At 40.7% G+C, this 20,756-nt stretch overlaps 1 protein-coding gene across 6 annotated transcripts in view; it reads left to right on the plus strand.

Annotated features, from left to right (window-relative positions):
- The window catches only part of LOC129697135 (pumilio homolog 2-like), a 98,745-nt gene extending 81,274 nt beyond the window's left edge, over positions 1-17,471 (plus strand). For 4 of the 6 annotated variants that reach the window (XM_055635382.1, XM_055635385.1, XM_055635381.1 and 1 more), the window contains 7 exons: positions 1,460-1,589; positions 3,547-3,681; positions 3,802-3,939; positions 8,232-8,357; positions 9,194-9,315; positions 9,528-9,720; positions 13,161-17,471. In XM_055635382.1, coding sequence (XP_055491357.1) covers positions 1,460-1,589; positions 3,547-3,681; positions 3,802-3,939; positions 8,232-8,357; positions 9,194-9,315; positions 9,528-9,720; positions 13,161-13,292 — 976 coding nt within the window. In that variant the 3' untranslated portion in view covers positions 13,293-17,471. The remainder of the gene's footprint in view (positions 1-1,459; positions 1,590-3,546; positions 3,682-3,801; positions 3,940-8,231; positions 8,358-9,193; positions 9,316-9,527; positions 9,721-13,160) is intronic. The other 2 variants (XM_055635386.1, XM_055635383.1) reach the window with 1 other exon arrangement.
- The last annotated feature ends 3,285 nt before the right edge of the window (positions 17,472-20,756 follow it).

Here is a 20,756-nt window from a genome sequence, read left to right on the forward strand (position 1 = left end):
TGAGAGGGGATCTTATAGAAACATATAAAATTCTTAGAGGATTGGACAAAATAGAGGCGGGACAAATGTTCCCGATGTTGGGGGAGTCCAGAACCAGGTGTCACAGTTTAAGAATAAGGGGTAGGCCATTTAGGAATGAGATGAGGAAAAACTTTTTCACCCCGAGAGTTATGAATCTGTGGAATTCTCTGCCACAGAAGGCGTTGGAGGAAAATTCATTGGATGTTTTCAAGAGAGTTAGATTTAGCTCTTAGGGCTAATGGAATCAAGGGATATGGGGAAAAAGCCAGAACGAGGTACTGATTTTGGACAATCAGCCATGATCACATTGAATGGCGATGCTGCCTCGAAGGACCAAATGGCCTACTTCTGCACGTATTTTCTATGTTTAGTGTTGTCAAAGGAATCACAGCAGTTAAGGCACAGAGGAAGGAGGCCTTTCAACCTGTTGTGATCACCCGTTTGTGTGTAAGAGTAACCATGCTGATCCCACTTTCTTGCCATCTTCCCTTAGCCTTAAAACTTAAGGGGCTGTCCCACGTGGCGATTTTTTTTGGCGACTGCCGGCGTCATATCAGTGTCGCCAAAAGATTTTGCACATTTCAAAATCCAGCGGTGACAAATGTTGCGACACTTGAAAAAACACCAAGCTTTGTATGTCGTCACGCCGCAAACTTTACGATGACCTGATACGCCAGTCAATGATGTCGGTAGGTCGCTGAAAAAATCGCCAAGTGGAAAAGGCCCATTACTATGGATATTTAGTCAATTCACTTTGAATGCTAACATGAATCACAATCCATTACTGGTGCTGCCAGTGTATTCCAGATCCTAACTACTTGCTATGTAAAAAGAAAACTTGTTGGGTAACTATTTACTGCCCCAAATAGACTGTAGTCTCCCCTTTTTATGCACCATTTTCAGATTTGTCTTTTTTTTTTAATTTGTGCAACTGCTGTAATTTGTGTGTCTTGGCATCTGTGTTCTGTTTAGATGGTGCTGGAGCTATACATATTTTGTATTTCTGAGACATCCCCTTACCGCCATGATGGAGGAAGATTTCTGACATTTCATGATAAGACCATGTCTTTTTAAAATGGCATCTCAGCTTTGACAGCAAAAAGATGTGGGCTTCAGTAGGCAATTAACCCGGGTGTAGACACAAAATGCTGGAATAACTCAGTGGGACAGGCAGCATCTCTGGAGAGAAGGCATGGGTGATGTTTTGGATCGAGACCCTTCTTCAGACCCATTCCAGCTTTCCAGAGATGCTGCCTGTCCCGCTAGTTACTCCAGCATTTTGTGTCTACCCTCGATTTAAACCAGCATCTGCAGTTCGTTAACCTGAATATCAGTTTTGTAAAGAATTTTACTTGATGAAATGTTTTGAGGAAAAATTGATTTTTAAATGGTTGTAGCATTTAGCCAATTACATTTTTTATTTGGGGGTGTCTGACAGATTCATCCAGCAAAAATTAGAACGAGCTACGCCTGCAGAACGTCAGATGGTTTTTAGTGAGATCCTGCAAGCTGCTTATCAACTGATGACTGATGTGTTTGGAAATTATGTAATACAGAAATTCTTTGAGGTAGGCATATTTTCTAAAGTTTAAAACAATGTTTTGAGAATATAATAGCTACATTAACTTATGTATCCTGAGGATTTGGGTGTGTTAGGATCATAACTAGAAGCAAGAGTTGGCTATCCAGCCGTTTGAGCCTTCTCTGCCATGATCAGAATCTTGGCTGATCTTTTTATCTGATGTTTTCCAGCCCGTTTCAATATCCCTTGACATTCCAATATCCCTTGACAAATCTAATAATCCATTTTTACACAATTACTGAGACTCCAGGTTTGGTGCAATAGTGGTGCACCTTTGGAATTCTCTATCCTGGTCCAAGCTTAGTTTTCCGTCCAGAATGTTGTCTATCACTTTCAAGTTCTCCAGCAGTTTTGTCTAACCAATGGAGCTCTATAAGAAACTTGTAAATATCGATGAATATAAATGTCATTCTTCATAATTCTGGAGTACAGACCCAATTACATAATCTCTCTTGGGGGAAAATGCATAATTCCTGGAAGCAGTATAATGAAACTTTCCTGCACTTCCTCTGTAAAATGCACAATTTCTTGACTAGAAGGTAAGAACTGTACACAATATTCCTGGTTTAGAATCACCAAGACTCAATGCAATTGGAATACAACATCTTTATGTGTGTAATCAAATCTTTCTATCTGAAGAATGGTCCCATCCAAAAACATCGCCTGCTCATTTCCTCCACAGATGCTGCCTAACCCACAGATTTCCGCAGTTTATTTGCTGCTCAGGATTCCATGCATTTGTAGTTCCTTGACCCCTTTTCCTATAAAGTTTCTGATTGCTATTCACCCTCCTAATTGCCTGCTGCCTCAGCATAGTGATGTACAAGCACACAGAGGTCCATGTAAACATCGGCACTATCCATTCTCTCATCCTTTGACACATACTACTTTCCTGCCTTGGTTACTATCATCAGCAAATTTGGAAATACACCATTTCTTTCCCTCAGCCAAGGTGTTGATAATATATCACAGGAAGCTGGGCCCAAGCATCAGTCGTGATAACCCACTAGTCGTTGCAGGCCAATCTGAGAAAGATTTGTATGTTTGCTCGCTTTCATGCCTGATGACTACTTCTCTTTCTATGTCAGTATACCTGCAGAAAATCCAAATACCCGACATCCATGGGTTTCCACGTCTAAAGAAGGGTCTCGACCCGAAACATCACCAGAGATCCAGAGATGTTACCTGTCCTGCTGAGTTTCCCCATTACTTATTCCATTAGAGACATCCTCAAAGAAACTCTTAACAGATTAGCCAAAACAATTGTTACTTTATAAATCCATATTGATTGCATGATCCTATTAATTTTTTCACGTTTTTTTTAAATTCCATCCTACATTGCAGATTCTGGCACTTTTGCTGCTAGTAGTTCTCTATTCTCTTCCCCTTTCTTAAATAGTGGGGTCACAATTTCTCCCCCTCTAATTGACAGGAGCAACTCCTGAATCTACAGAACTTTGGAAAATGATAACCAGAGCATCCATCATCTCTAATACCAGCTCTTTCAAAATTAAGGGAATATAGATCTTCCAATCAGCCACCCCCTCACTTGTATCTACCTATCACCTGCCAGGCTTTGCCGTGCCCCACATTTTTTTCTCCAGCTTCCTCCTCCCTCATCCACAATTTGAAGAAGGGTCCCAACCTGAAACGTCACCTGTCCATTCCCTTCACAGATGCTACTTGACCCGTGATGTTCCTTTTTGCCACAGATTCCAGCATCTGTAGTTTTTGTGTCTCTCCAATGGTCAGTTAATACTTGGTCCAAACTGCTTTACATATTTGTTTAAATTATATAGTTGAATACCATTACTTAATTACCGGCTTCCATTGCCGTCACCCTTCCTTTCCTCCCCCCCTCCCTCACACATTTTGCAGCCTTTCAGATGGTCGATCTGCATCTCGCTTGACATGAAATTTATGAATTTGTTTGAATTTTTTAGTTTGGAAGTTTGGATCAGAAACTAGCTTTAGCCCAGCGCATCCGAGGGCATGTTTTACCCTTGGCTCTACAGATGTATGGTTGTCGTGTTATTCAGAAGGCTTTAGAATCCATTTCCGCAGACCAGCAGGTAATTGTAAGTTTGAACAGCTTTTTTATAATTAAAACTTGGATAATCATTGGTGCACAGATATTAATACTCTAGTATAATTTTCTTAAATTAAGTTTTATTTTAATGATGTTCTTCTCAATGCAGAATGATATGGTAAAGGAATTGGATGGACACGTTTTAAAATGTGTTAAGGACCAAAATGGAAACCATGTGGTTCAAAAGTGCATTGAATGTGTGCAACCACAGTCTCTCCAGTTCATTATTGATGCTTTCAAAGGGCAGGTAAGCACTTACTTTTATTACAACCTAACACGTGGTGACCACTTTATTCCTATGTGCCAAAATTGATGCAATCGAAGTGCTTATTAAGCTACCACTCAAACTAGTCAAATTTATAAAATGATGGTTCTAATTTGGAACCTCACCCAATTGAGAAGATTGTCGAAATGCCATGAGTACATGGCAATTTTCTTTTATTTTAAGAGTACAGTAAATCAAGGAGAGAAAGTTCACAAGTTTTCAACATGTGAAAAGTCACATCAGGAATATGTTTTTGTAAAATTGCTACAATATTCTGATCGTACAGTGCTTACTACATGTGATATTCTTGCATGATCTTGGTTAATTTATTTAACTGGCAAATTATGTACAGATAATTGACATTGAGTTAAGTTATTTTCTCAGCTGAACGAAACTATTAAATAAAGAAGTTATTTGACAGTTTACAAATCTGCAGTATTTCAACCTGAGAAAAAATATATCCTGTACCAATTATTTTAGAATTAGCTATTCTGTTATCAGGTATTCACTTATATGGAACTTTTATATACCCAAATGTACTTTAGATTATCAGACTACATTTTGGTTGCAATTGTGATTGATTATGAATAATTAGCCAATTTTTTGTTGTTGTTTTATTTTGAATATTTTCTCTGAATGAACCTGAATCTAACTCTGAAATAATTCCATAATTTGTTTCTTAACCTATTACCACACATGAGCTTTTAACTGAATAAACTGTTGACAGCTTCTGTTAATTTGATATGTGTGAGTTAGAAAGTTATAAAACAATGGCCAGGCCATTGTTTAAATTCACAAAGGGTTAAACAGACAAACTAACCATACTTCTGAAGAAGGGTTTTGACCCGAAACGTCGACTATTTCCTTCCCTCCTTAGATGCTGCCTCACCCGCTGAGTTTCTCCAGCATTTTTGTCTACCAACTAACCATACAAGTTCTTTAGAAAAATATATTTTCCAAACAATAATTATTGAAGATAAACCTATTTTCCTCATGCATAGTTGCTGTGGGCTCAGGAGAGTATGCATCCCCTGCACTTGGTTCAATTAATCTCTCTTTGACAGAGCTATGCAGTTACTCCAATTCCCTACCGTTGTCCCCTATCATTTTCTTTTGATAGTCACTTAAATCTACCACCACTTTTGTAAATACATGTCAGATCGCATTCCTTCATTGCAGAAATGTTACATGCGAACAGTTGATTCATTTACGATAATGTTAAGTATGTTCACCAGTCATTGAATCTGCTTTTACGAGATAATGATGTTTAATTCCTTCATCAACACCATAAACACAAAGTTTAGAGCAACCCTTTCAAACCTTAATCTCTGTTCTAAGGAGATTAACATCAATTTAAGCAGAAAGCCATTGTCTTCAACGTTTAGGTTTAGTTTAGTTTAGAGACTGAAATTATGGTTGTGTACTAGGCAAGCTTGTTAATTATACACCAAAATCAACATTGATCCTAATGTTGACTCATGGATAATCATTTGATAAGGTCCCACATAGGAGATTAGTGGGCAAATTAGGGCACATGGTATTGGGGGTAGAGTGCTGACATGGATAGAGAAGTGGTTGGCAGACAGGAAACAAAGAGTAGGGATTAACGGGTCCCTTTCAGAATGACAGGCAGTGACTAGTGGGGTACCGCAAGGCTCGGTGCTGGGACCGCAGCTATTTACAATATACACCAATGATTTGGGTGAAGGAATTCAAAGTAACATTAGCAAATTTGCAAATGACACAAAGCTGGGTGGCAGTGTGAACTGTGAGGAGGATGCTATGAGAATGCAAGGTGACTTGGACAGGTTGGGGGAGTGGGCAGATGCATGGCAGATGAAGTTTAATGCGGATAAATGTGAGGTTATCCACTTTGGTAGCAAAAACAGGAAGGCAGATTACTATCTAAATGGAGTCAAGTTGGGAAACTGGGAAGTACAACGGGATCTGGGGGTCCTTGTACATCAGTCTATGAAAGTAAACATGCAGGTACAGCTGGCAGTGAAGAATGCGAATGGCATGTTGGCCTTTATAACACGAGGAATCGAATATAGGAGCAAAGAGGTCCTTCTGCAGTTGTACAGAGCCTTAGTGAGACCACACCTGCAGTATTGTGTGCAGTTTTGGTCCCCTAATTTGAGGAAAGACATTCTTGCTATTGAGGGAGTGCAGCGTAGGTTTACAAGGTTAATTCCTGGGATGGCGGGACTGTCATATGCTGAGAGAATGGAGAAGCTGGGCTTGTACACTCTGGAGTTTAGAAGGATGAAAGGGCATCTCATTGAAACATATAAGATTGTTAAGGGTTTGAAAATGCTAGAGGCAGGAAACGTGTTCCCGATGTTGGGGGAGTCCAGAACCAGGGGCGACAGTTCAAGAATAAGGAGTAAGCCATTTAGAACGAAGACGAAGAAACACATTTTCTCACAGAGAGTGGTGAGTCTGTGGAATTCTCTGCCTCGGAGGGCGGTGGAGGCAGGTTCTCTGGATGCTTCCAAGAGAGAGCTAGATAGGGCTCTTAAAAATAGCGGTCAGGGGATATGGGGATAAGGCAGCAATGGGGTACTGATTAGGGATGATCAGCCATGATCACATTGAATGGTGGTGCTGGCTCGAAGGGCCGAATGGCCTACTCCTGCACCTATTGTCTATTGTCTACCTTCCTTGAGGTCTGGGAAACTATTTTCTGATTCTGTCCATTAACTAATATTGTGTGCATGCTGCCATCATTTTCTTAATTGCATACTTCTAAGTTTGCAAATATGTATTATGTGAAATATATCAAATTTCCAGTCCATATTACAAATGTATTTGTTAGCCTATACTTTTCCAAATATAAACAATATAAAGTGGTATCAGACGCTTGTAACGTGAGGTCAACCACAAAAAAACGACTTGGTTGTAGTCCCCTTCTGCTGAGTTTCCAAATAACTTCTTTTCATTTAATTTTCCTCTGCTTTCTTGTAACTGAGGATTTTCTGGCATGAAATGTGCTGCCATATAGTTGTCATGTTTAGCTTCCCCTTTTTTAAAAAAAATTAGTGTTGCAACAATTTCAGTCCTCCACTCCTCTGACACAAATCCTCATATCCATGGTGGATTGGAAGATTGTGACTATAGACTTTGCACTTTTGAGGATCTTGTATGTACTTTGTCTTTATCTATGGCCCGACAAATAAAAAATCAAATTTGCCTTTTGTGTAAAGATCAAACATCATTGAGTGTGAAGTGTCAGCTAAAAATAAATTAGAAGAGACAGTATACCAACATTGCTATATCAATGATATGTAATGTCAATTATTACAGTAATATTATGACAGCTTCAGTAGAAGAACAATTTACATACCTTATGGCAAGGTCCAATAAATTTGAGGTCACCAGAATTATAAACAAAGATTATATTTGTTGAAATAAGTAGTCAAAACACTTTACCACCAATGAAAGTGAGTTCAGTGTTTAGTCACTCATACCCCAACAATGTAAGGTGAGAATTCCATTATTCTCAAGTGATCGGTCAGGTAATTTGATTTCAGGTGAGTCATCCATCCCTCTGAAACCAGATTAAATAACACAGATGAAAAGCCAATCACCTCTAAGAATTAATCCTGTGTTTCTCCCTCCGAAGATGCCCATATCCCATTTTTTTAATTTCATATTGCCAATGTCTGATGTTTTATTTTTCTGGTTTGCTGCGCCAAAACTTTGCAACTAAACGCATCCAGATGAGTTGAAAACTTATCCAAAATCACTTGCCTGAGATAAATGGGGGGCAACTGCTGTAACTTTATTATGGCAGTAGCTTCACTCATGGGCATTTGTTATCATACTTATCTCACATTTTTCCATCTGATAAAGACGAACGCCTCATTCATATTGGAGATATATTGATAAATAAATGCCAAGTTTGGGATTTGATATTACAAATCTCTATCTCGGTTACAAACACAGATAATTGGAAAGTAATAAGAATTGACAAATTCTTGCTTATTGATTGTAGTGAGGACATCATTTATTATCAGATACAGAATTATTCAGCAACTTGGATAACAGTGCTTGGACATATTGAAAATGGGTTTAAGAGTTTTCTGAAATAGGTGCATCTCATCAACCATGTCTTTTTGAAATAAGTTTCCTGAATGGTATTTTTTAGCCCCTGTAACCTTAAAAATATTTTCACTAAAGAAAATATCTATTTTTGTTAGCTTCAAAGGAAGCAAGATTCATGGTGAAGAAAAGTCTGAATAATTCTGCAATGGTTTTGTCATTTATTCCAGGTGTTTGTGTTGTCGACCCATCCTTATGGTTGTCGAGTTATTCAGCGTATTTTAGAGCACTGCACATCTGAGCAGACTCTTCCAATCTTAGAAGAACTACATCAGCACACTGAACAGTTAGTGCAGGTAAGGAGAAACGATAACACTCCAAAACAAAGAATAAATTAATTTATTCTACGCCCCCTCATATTGACATGGCTGTGGATTTGCCCAACAAAACATTCTTTGTTTTAACTTCTGGATCATTACCATGGTTTTGATTTCAGATTTGCCACTCATTCCATTGAGTGACTTTGTTCAGATGTTACTTTATTATTCAGTATGTTGAGCATAAATGTATTCAATCCATTATAAAATTGCAGTTGATTTCGGCCCAACTCATCCATGCTGACTTAAGTTGTCCCATTTAAGCTTATCCCATTGTTTGGCCCATATCACTCTAAACCTTTCCTATCCAAATGTATTTTAAATGTTGTTATTATACCACCCTGTCTAATCCTCTAATGATTTTATACACCTCTAAGTCTGAACAAGGATCTCGACCCAAAACATCACTGATTCCTTTTCTCCAGGAGCCTGACTGGTGCTGCCTGACCCACTGAGTTACTCCAGCATTTTGTGTCTTTCTTTGACCATTTTCTAATGTTGTTTACCACTTGTCTATGCAGTTGTAAAGGAAGTAGACCTAATTCTTTAAGCTAGTAATCTTTACTTTTGTTTGTGGTGATTTCCAGTATCCTATACACTCAGTATTAGAGCGAACCAAAATTCAACAACCCCATCTAACAAAATACTTGTGTTTAATTATTGATTGATTGTCCATTATTTAATAATTGAGATTTGGTGACTGAATGATGTGTACGTGAGTAGTGGTCCAGAAAACATTGTTTTTAAAATGCCTTTTATGACTACGAGGATTCACTGAATTGATTTGTAACATTCTTTATTGTTTGTTTAATTAGGATCAGTATGGAAATTATGTCATTCAGCATGTTCTGGAACATGGACGCCCTGAAGATAAGAGTAAGATTGTTGCTGAAATAAGGGGAAAGGTTCTTGCTCTAAGTCAGCACAAGTTTGCCAGGTATAAGAATAGAAATTTCATGTGAATGTATACATCCATACTAATTAATAGTAGCACTAGACGAATATATTCCCAAATTTTGTTAGAACATCCGAAATTCTACAATCTATTGTCTTTAATTAATAGTCCCTCTCACTGCTATTGTGCACAACAAAATTTGAACAAGGATCTTTTGTTTGACCAATAAATTAGATTTAATGACTTTTTTCCAGCAATGTTGTTGAAAAGTGTGTCACCCATGCTTCCCGTGCTGAGCGTGCTTTATTGATTGATGAGATCTGCTGTCAGAATGATGGCCCTCACAGTGCCTTATACACAATGATGAAAGATCAATATGCTAACTATGTGGTTCAGAAGATGATTGACGTAGCAGAACCAGCACAGCGTAAAATTATCATGCACAAGGTAAATTTTATTGATTCCTTTGATAATTCAAGTATTGATTAATATTTGACGTACAATTCAGTGATCTAAGAAACATCTATATACTATTAAAACTGTGTGTGTGGGCGCGTGTCATTATTTTTGCCTTTGATTCGTTACTCTGCCAAAACCAGTCGCAAAAACGCCGAGATTTTTACCATTTCGCTGGCGATTTTACTTTTACATTCACTGATCCTCATTAAATGTAGTCATTTTTCTGTACACCTTTTTAATAAATTCCCCCTCCCCACTCCCCCCCCCCCCCCCCCCCCACTTACTCATTTTGTCGCTTCCTGCTGACCACCTTCTCATCGCGTCTCCCGCGCGACCATAACGGCTGCTGCCTCCCAACTCTCCTCCACTCCCCCCCCGGCCTGGCTCTGACACGCTGGCTGAAGCCAAACATCGGCTAGTCCCCAGCTGCTTTTCGCCATCCTTGCTGGCGGCCCGCAGGCTCACTCGGCATCACGCCCGCCCGCCCGCCCACTCCACCCTTCCCGTACACGCTGGCGGAAGGCACAGATCGGCTGCCCCCCCCCCCCCCCCCCCCCCACTGCTTTCCGCTGTCCTCGCTGGCGGCCAGCAGGCTCACTCGGGATCACGCCCGTCCGCCCACTCCACCCTTCACCCCCCCCCCCCCATACTACTCTGGGTCTGAAGCGTCGACGATGCGCCAGGCCATGGAGCTCACGCTCACTCTGAGGCCGACGACTGCTGGGCGGCCCTACCCCCCTCCTCCCTACTTTCTTAATATATCGATGGGGGTGGTTACTGTGTGTGAGAGGTTGGTTAGTGTGTGTGTGACGCCTCAGGCCGCCCCCTCCCCTCGCAACCATGCGTTGCGGGAACAGACCCAATGGGTCTGCACTTGGTCTAGTAACTATTAAAACTCTGATCTTGGATGTTTGTGTTTGTATAATCACATCTGCTCGAAAAAAACGATGCTCTAATGGTAAAAGTTTAACATATTCCTGTAGAGTTTTATCCCGTGGATTCAGAAATCAGCTTACCTGTAAATTTCATGCTTTATTTCTTGAGTCATTAATAAAAATGTTGACATCCAATCCAATTTTGAATTCAAAACGGCTGTTTTTTTCCGCTGATGACGTGACAATGGATCTGCCGTCTGCTCACGCTGCGACTGACGTCACCTCCCTCCCCCCCCATATTTAAAAAGGTCTGGCTGTCGACTGAAGACCAAAGATCATCGCTGAAGACTGCGGCGTCGGGTGAACACTCCTCAGTGGTTTGGAAATGTCTGGAGCGGCCGCTTCGACCGCGGCAACCGTAATCCTCAGGCCGCGCTGGCTGGAACTCCGACTCTGGCGATCTCAGATCCCAGGCTCTGCGGTGTTTTAAATACAGCGCACCCGTGGCCGGATGTCGGCCCCCCCCCCCCCCCCCCCCCCCGGGTCCTCTCTCTCTCCTCACCCCCCCTGGGCTCTCTCTCACCCCCACCCCCCCCCCCCCCCCCCCCCCCCAGACTCTCTTCCCCCCCCCGGCCTCTCTTTCATCACCACCCTTCCCCCAGCCTCTCTCCCCAGCCGCTCTCTTCCCCAGCCTCTCTTTCACCACACACCTCCAGGACCTCTCTTCCTCCCCCACCTCTCCCTCCCTCCTCCCCCCCCACCCTCCCCCCCTTTCCCCCCCTCTCACCCTCCCCCCCTCCTCCCCCCCCCCCCCCCCCCCCCCCCGCTTATTGAGGGGACGGGTCCACTTTGGTCTGGTAAAATATAAATGCAGTAAGCTAGTGGAGCAGCTGAAGAAGGGTCACTGCCCAAAACATCACCAAGGGGGAAACCTTATTCCTAGTGCCTACCTGGTCAGAGAGGCAGCTTCCCTCCGAGCTGCTTCTTTGCCCCCCCCCTCCTCGCGGCCTACCATCGGACTGGAACGGCCTTTCCTGTCGGGACCGGCCAGGACTGCAGCTTCGGCAGCGGCGCAGCGCAGGGACGCCATAACGGAGCGGGCGATGCCTTACCAGGTCGCCATGCGGTGGGCTCCGGAGTGCTGTGGCAGCCGACTTCAACATCGAGGAGCTGTGGCAGCCGACATCCGGCCACGGGCGGCGCTGGATTCAAAACACCGCAGAGCCTGGGATCCGAGATCGCCAGAGTCGGAGTTCCAGCCAGTGCGGCCTGAGGATTACGGTTGCCGCGGTCTCCGGGGAGGAAGCAGCCGCTCCAGACATTTCCAAGCAACTGAGGAGTGTTCACCCGATGCTGAAGTTCCAGCTTTCTGGCAAGATGGCCTGAAAACATCGGACTTGCTGCGGAGGCCACAATATGCCCGACTATGGGTGAACAGGGGATCGGACTGGACTTTGCTGCCTTCCCCCACAGTGGGAACCATTGTGGGGGGATGTTTTTATGTTGTTAAATTATTTAATGTTGTGTCTTATCTTTATTCGTGAGCTGCATTGGCAAGTCAAATTTCACTACACCATTTGGTGTATGTGATAATAAATGTCCTTTGTATTCCTTGTCTCCAGCGATGCTGCCTATCCCATTGAGTTATTCCAGCTTTTTTTGTCTATCTTTGGTTTAAACCAGCATCTGCTGTTCCTTCCTACATATGTAACCCTAGAAACATTGATTTAATCCTGATCCTGCTGTGTTTGTTGAGTTTGCATGTTCTTCCAGTGGGCCGGTGGAGGTAGCAAGTTCTCCCCATGCATGGGTGAAACGTGCATATTCCAGCTGTGGACAGGTGGAATTTGTGCTTTCTTCCAATGTTCTCCCTGTGTGCGTGTGTTCCAATATTCTTCCTGTGTGCATGTTTAGTTTGTGTGTTCTCCCCATGCACTGATGGGGTTTGCACATTTTCCCCATGTTCAGAGAAGTTTGCGTGTACTCTCCATGTGACTGTGGGGAGAATAAATCAGGACTAGTTTAAAATGAATGTAAATAGGTGCTTGATAAAAAAACACAGGCTCAATGGGCCATATGTCCCAATGTAATGCTCCATGACTGTCTTTATCAATGTCAATTAGCAAAATAATTATTACAATGTGTCAGGATACATTTTAAAGTATAATTACAACTTAAGATGATACCTTTCCAATAAAATTGAAAGGCTACTTTATCCCAGAAGATCTTCAGAAACCAAACAATTATTTGTTTGCACTATGGGACATATGAGCCCAGTACAGGCAAATGGGACTGGCTCAGGCCCCTTAGTTGGCTTAGGTGACTTGTGCCTGTTTCTGTGTTGTCTATGAATCTATTCTTAAATTTTTGGTAAATTAAAATGGGTATTTTACAACTTTAAAATTGCAACTCAAATATTTGGACAAAATGAATGAAAGGAGCAAATATGGACACCAACCTATAGTGGGCATAACCTTTGAAGTAAATTGTTGCTATCAATTGAATGAATCGCGTTAAAAGATGTTTCTGAAAATGTTTTTTTTTTGCATACAGATTCGTCCTCATATTACAACCTTACGGAAATACACTTATGGAAAACACATTTTAGCCAAACTGGAAAAGTATTATATGAAGAATAACACTGATCTGGGGCCAATTGGTGGACCACAAAATGGAATAATGTAAAGTTGATTTACACAAGAAATATTGGAACCTGTGCTACTTAAATATTGTGTGCACCAAACTAAATGATAGAAAGACAAATTAACATTTTATTGTTGCATTTTATAAATTATTTCTATTAATTGTAAATTGTATATTTTACCAATTAATTGCAACTCACAGCCCAGTTCCAAGTCTGTGTGCATTTTGTTTCTTCTTGCTGGCACATTATGGGAAGACCTGGGTAAAATGCAGAATATATAAATTTAAAATAATTGTATTAAACTAAATTGTGAATGTTGTAATTTATATCTCATAAAATAATTTCCCTTTATTTTATAAGAATTCGACTTTTAGATTAACCACTTTAAATTCTGGTAGTTTTGGATACTTTCTTTAGTACATTCTCAGGCCCAGTAAATTAGTTTAATCTTACAGGAAATGCTGATTAAAATACTACATTCATCAAATTATGAAAATAGTTTAAAGTTGAATTGTTCTTCAGCAAGATCCTTGTTGACACCAATATTTAAATAGCACCTCAAATGGTATGTTGAAATTTGATGTAATTCAGGGAAGTGCATAAGTGACTGGCTGATATGTAATGTTACTCCTGATGTTTACTATAGAGATGTCAATACTCAATAGGTTTTATTTTTTGAGATAAACACTGCCCTGCTTTTCTATTTCAACAATGTATAGAAGTGATGTATATACATATGTATTTAACCATTGGGCAAGGTGGCAGTAACGAATCATTATGAAACACATTACCTAAATATACAATTGTCTGAAAAGTTGATTTTTTTCTAAACAAAATTTGGCTTTTCAGTCTATTTTGCAAAGATTTGAGGGAATTTGTATTTTTGAATAACTAATATGAGGTTTACGAATGTGTGGCAGTTTTATTTTTACTTTTTCAACGTAAACAATTAGAAATTTTGGGCAGATATGCAAATTAGGGGGTCTTAAAGGTTGGTCTTGGTTACCCAACTTAACATATGTAAAAAGAATGAAACTGATTTTGCTTCCAAATGCATAATGTATATGTGTAGACTTGCAATTTATAGGTGTAAGTTTACTATTTCAAAACAAACGATAATCTGCAGTTTCAATGTTTAATCTGAAGCTTGGCTAACTTGATAGTAATGCATAGTTTGGTTGTAAAATTGTACATTTGTAAACCTGATGCTGTAAATGTTAAGATGTCTTTTACCCTTTAGAAAACAAAGTTTGCATCTTAATGTACATTCACTAACGCTCCCCTTCCCTCGCAGTGTTGTATAATGTAAATTTCTTTAAATCAAGTGATTTTTTAAAAATTGTCTCTTTATATGGCTTAAAAAATGAACTAGCTTTTTATCTCTTAGGACAGTACGTTTTGTTTATAATTGTAGCTATTGAGATTCTGTTCACATGGTAATTTTTGAAAAATTTACAATCGTAATGTTTCATTGTCTAAGTGAAAGTTGTGCATAGTCAGAATTGAAAGGATTAGACTGAGGCATCTGGTTACCATGGAAATGAAACTAGCTTTCCATCTCAAAAGTGAAATCCTTTTTGTACAGAAGAGTACTGTATTTTGGAATTGTCTACCTTAATAAGTGGAAATATGTATGATATTGTCAATTTTTTATTTGAACATTCGGTTGTAACACTACATATAGATGTACATTTTACTGGAGGCCTTATGTACATTTCCTGATGACGTTTTGCAGGCAGAATTGCAACCATATGTATAATTAATAGTTATTTGTATTCTTTGCCTCTGGAAATATTTTGAAACGTGCTTTGTATATTCAGTTTCTGAAAGATAAGATTGTGATTGTATTTTAGTGATCCTATAAGTCAGTATTTTGTATAAACAGAATGGCTTTTGGATTTGGAACAATTGGGATATATTTATCTTGATGCCTTTGGATGTGATGTCCTTAGCATTGAAGAGATAAAAGGTGTTTTCATTAGGGCTGTGCAGTCATCATTTTTTAAATGTATACTAAAAGATCATTGAACTTAAATTATTCTAGTTCATATTTCAATGTTTAATCTTTAATATTTTGATTATTTTATACGATTAGTTTGGGCAGTCCTTTTATACCTGCCAATACATCTGTATTTTCAACCTGACATTGATAAGGTGTACTTCGTACCGTTCTTTGCTTTCTAGTTTTTTAATTGCTTTGTGGAATGTAACACCTTTTGAAAGCTGCAAACAGATTCATCATCAGGAAAGATCATGTTGGCCATATTTAGATAATTTGGGGTCTGCTTACTATACCATCTACAGTGACCTGCATAATGTTTGGGACAAAGACCCATCATTTATTTATTTGCCTCTGTACTCCACAATTTGAGATTTGTACTAGAAAAACATCACATGTGGTTAAAGTGCACATTGTCAGATTTTAGTAAAGGGTATTTGTATACATTTTGGTTTCACCATATGGAAATTACAGCAGTGTTTGTACATAGTCCCCCACATTTCAGGACACCATAATGTCATGTAAATGAAATAGTCATGTTCAGTATTTTGCTGCATGTCCTTTGCATGCAATGACTGCTTGAAGTCTGTGATTCATGGACATCACCAGTTTCTGGGGGTCTTCTCTGGTGATGCTCTGCCAGGGATTTATTACAACCATCTTTAGCTTATGCTTTGTTTGGGGGCTAGTACCATTAAGTTTTCTCTTCAGCATATAAAAGACATGCTCAATTGGGTTCAGATCTGGTGATTGATTTGGCCACTCGAACTGACCATTTTTTAGCTTTGAAAAACTTCTTTGGTGCTTTAGCAGTACGTTTGGGATCATTGTCTTGCTATAGAATGAACCGACGGCCAATGAGTTTTGAGACATTTGTTTGAACTTGAACAGATAGGATGTGTCTATATATTTCAGAATTCATTATGCTACTACCATCAGCAGTTGTATCATCAATGAAGATAAGAGAGCCAGTATCTTCAGCAGCCATACATGCCCAGGCCATAACACCCCCACCACTGTGTTTCACAGATGAGGTGGAATGCCTTGGATCTTGGGCAGTTACTTCTCTTGTCTATATGTTGCTCTTGCCATCACTCTGATATGTTAAACTTCGTCTCACCTGTCCACAAGACCTTTTTCCAGAACTGTGGTTGCCCTTTTAAGTACTTTTTGCAAACTGTAACCTGGCCATTCTAGTTTTGTGGCTAACCAGTGGCTTGCATCGTGCCTCTGTTTTCTGTTCATGTAGTCTTCTGTGGACAGTGATCATTGATAAATCCGTACCTGACTCCTGAAGAGTGTTTCTGATCTGTTGGATAGGTGTTTGGGGATTTTTCTTTATTAGAGAGAGAATTCTTCTGTCATCAGCTGTGGAGGTCTTCCTTGGCCTGCCAGTCCCTTTGTGATTAGTAAACTCACCAGTGCTCTCTTTCTTCTCAATTATGTTCCAAACAGTTGATTTTGGTAAGCCTAAGGTTGGGCTGATGTCTCTAACAGTTTTATTCTTGTTTCTCAGTCTCATAATGGCTTCTTTGACTTTCCTTGGCACAACTTTAAACAGCAATGAAAGTTTCCAATGGTGATGGAAAGACTAGGTCTTGTACCTGCATTAAGGAGGCAATTAAACACACCTGAGCAACTACAAATGCCTGTGAAGCCATGTGTCCCAAACATTATGGTGCCCTGAAATGTATGCATTTCTACATGGTGAAACCAAAATGTATAAAAATGGCTTTTAATAAAATCTGACAATTTGCACTTTAACCACATGTGATTTTTTTAAAATTACAAATCGCAAGTTGTGAAGTAGAGAGGCAAATAAATAAATGATGGGTCTTTGTCCCAAACATTATGGAGGGCACTGTACACAGCCAGTGGTGAGTTTATTAACATCTTTCAGCACAGCCCTGGTTTCCATGGCAGCTATTTATTTGCCGTGTTAAGGAGGTCACTTTATGAGATTGTGCTCTAGTATTAGCTCGAATAGCAGGAGTCTTGGTGAAACAAAATTTGAGTTTCAATTAGAATTGTTATGAAATTAACCGCAAAACCACTAGAGAAAGCTCTGACATTTCCATGGGTAGTTGATGGACCATTTTTTGCGTTATAAGGTCTGCCACCTGGCTCCTTGGTAGTTAAGATAGACTAATCTTCATTTTTGTATATGCTGTATATAAAAAATGTGAATAACGTATGAATTAAACCTGTTGTGCTTTCTGTATGAAAATGTCTTTACGTTATCCATGTCAGCCTCAGTGTTTATTGAGTATTAACAGAAGCTATCTGCCAACATATTGAGTTGCACACTTTGTAATTCTATAAGATGATTTTCAAGTGCAATTACCTATGTAAGTTCCAGTAATGTAGACATAATGGGCAACAATGAGGGAGCATGATCACAAGGAGCAAATGGTTCACTGTGCAGAAAACTGTTCAAGAAAGAACAATGCTATTAGTGTGGAGGTTCCGTAATTGACAAATTCCAAGCACTGCTGTTTTCTTAATATTCGGCTTTAGATATCACAGATCATATAGTAGGATCTTGAATGAGAGGCAAGCACGAGCACAGATAATATATCTATGGTTTTGCAGGTGGAATTCAAGGAGCAAAATTGTAGACTGGCTTGAAGTTTTTGCTTGCTAATCTATTTTTGATTGCTCACATTGCTGAAATTGCTCAGACAGATATTTGTGATTGTCAGGTCGACTCCTACTTCTGTCATGTTCTGAAGCATACTGATGTTGATCTAATTCAGTTTCATTTGAAGAAGAGAACTTCTAAATTTCAATTCATGTCATATTAAAAAGAACAGCATTTTGTTTCAGGATATACACAGCACATTTGTCTAACAATTTGAGCATAGAATCGTGCATTCCACAATTTATGTCTCACTGCAAATTAGATACATTATCAGAACTGTCCCTAAATATATATTAGAGACAATTATTTGAACCTGTATTTTTCTTTGCTGCAGTTTCACCATAGTTCTAAGTTTCATTTAATTAAAATCTTTGCAGTTCAATGTGATTGCAATACCTTAATTGTCCAAAGGATGTCTCCATAACCCCAATGCCATGCAGAAATTTATCAGTGGGCTCTATCTTGACAATTATGTGAAACGTATTTTCATGTGGGATAATAATAATATAATTATTATTTTTTTGAATTTGCTTTTGTTCTGTTCAAAGACAAATCTTTTTCATACATTTTGAATTAGTTCAGTTGTTGGCATTCTTGCCTGGGGAGCTGTGGGTTAAAATGCCATATGAGGGGATTTGAGCACTGTGCTCTCAGCTGACCCTCCACTGTGGAACTGGGAGTCTTGTACTGTCAGATAGGCTGCATTTTGTATGAGATTTTAAACTGATGCTCATCTTTTCACATGGACACAAAAAGACCCATGGAACTCTGAGGGAAAAGCAAAGGCATAATTCCTAAGTATTATTTAACCCTCAAACAACATAACTAAAATAGATTATATCTCCTGGACTATTTCTAGACCTCACTATTTCCATCTCGGGTAACAGACTACTGACTGACATCTACTACAAACCCACCGACTCCCATGACTATCTGGACTACACTTCCTCCCACCCAGCTTCCTCTATCCCCCCCTACTCCCAATTCCTCTGTCTATGCCGCATCTGCACCCAGGATGAGGTGTTCCAAACCAGGGCATCGGAGATGTCCTCATTCTTTAGGGAACAGGGTTTCCCCTCTTCGACTATAGATGAGGCTCTCACCCAGGGTCTCCTCTATATCCCGTAGCTCCGCTCTCACTCCCCATCCACCCACCCCCGTAACAAGGACAGAATCCCCCTTGTCCTCACCTTGTACCCCACTAGACGTCACATACAACAGATAATCCTCCGACATTTTCGCCACCTCTATAAATGGGGTCCCACCACTGGCCACATCTTCTCATCTCCTCCCATTTTGGCTTTCCGTAGAGACCGCTCCCTCCATAACTCCCTGGTCAATTTGCCCCTTCCCACCCAAACCACCCCCTCCCCTGGTACTTTCCCTTGCAACCGCAGGAAATGCTACACTTGTCACTTTACCTCCCCCCTCAACTCCATCCAAGGACCCAAGCCGTCTTTCCAGGTGAGGCAGAAATTCACCTGCACCTCCTCCAACCTCATCTATTGCATCAGCTGCTCTATATTGGTGAGACCAAGCATAGGCTTGGCGATAGCTTCGCGCAACACCTCCGCTCGGTTCGCAATAACTAACCTGATCTCCTGGTGGCCCAGCACTTCGACTCCCCCTCCCATTTTGAATCTGACCTGTCCTGGGCCTCCTCCATGGCCAGCGTGAGTCCCACCGCAAATCGGAGGAGCAGCACCTCATATTTTGCTTGGGCAGTTTACACCCCAGTGGTATGAACATTGACTTCTCCAATTTTAGGTAGTCCTTGCTTTCTCCCTCCTTCCCCTCCCACCCAGCTCTCCCACAGCCTACTGTCTCCACCTCTTCCTTTCTTCTTCGCACCCCGCCCCCCTACATCAGTCTGAAGAAGGGTCTTGACCCGGAATGTCACCTATTCCTTCACTCCATAGATGCTGCCTCACCCGCTGAGTTTCTCCAGCATTTTTGTCTACCTTAGATTATATCTCCAGCTCAGTTTCAGATAGTTTCCTTAGAGGGAAATGGTGTCTGTGGTAAGGACCAAAGATCTTGTGGGGAAACGCAGACAATTCTTTGCATATGTTGCACTGTTGAGAATTCCTACAGAAATGTGAAAATCCCAAACTTATTGACTGCTTTGCTGGTATTTCCCAAATGTTATCCAGTGTTAGACTGCTTGTGGAACCCAGTAATGGAGCATAGAGTTGCAGCAATATTTCTGAGGAATTTGTCGGTGAGATCTTTTACCTTGGTAAACTTGGTAAATTTCAACGAAGAGGAACTGCCTCGGGATGGGGACGGAAACACAAGATTTATATTCTACTAGACTAAGTGGGACCCGTTGGGTCCCATGTGCACACAGGAGGGCTGGTTCCCCAACGCAATATTCCACCAATTCCAATATTGGTGGCCAGTGGGGGGTCTTTCTGGAGTGCTGGTATGGGTTCTTGGGGTGGCAGCTCAGTCCCTCAAGCCTGATCTGCTGGCAGCTCACTCACAGCTGGTGGGCTGGCAGTTGACTCATGACTATTCCTTGAAATTCCATTTCAAGCAGGGTGCAAGTTCACCAAATACAAATCCATGTTCTTACCATTTCAAGCAGGGTTCAAGGCCACCAAATTCAAGTGCAGTTTCTTACCACTATGAGCAGGGTGCAAGGCCACCGAATGCAAGTGCAGTTTCATACCACTTCAAGCTGGATCCAAGGCCACCAAATACAAGTGCAGTTTCGTACCACTTTCAGCAGGGTGCAAGGCCACCAAATTCAGTGCAGTTTTATTCCACTTCAAGCAGGGTCCAAGGCCACCAAATTCAAATGCAGCTTCATACCGTTTCATGCAGGGGTGAAACCACCATAAAACCACACAAAACACCAAA

The sequence above is a fragment of the Leucoraja erinacea genome, chromosome 5, assembly GCF_028641065.1.
Source record: "Leucoraja erinacea ecotype New England chromosome 5, Leri_hhj_1, whole genome shotgun sequence".
NCBI lineage: Eukaryota > Metazoa > Chordata > Chondrichthyes > Rajiformes > Rajidae > Leucoraja > Leucoraja erinaceus.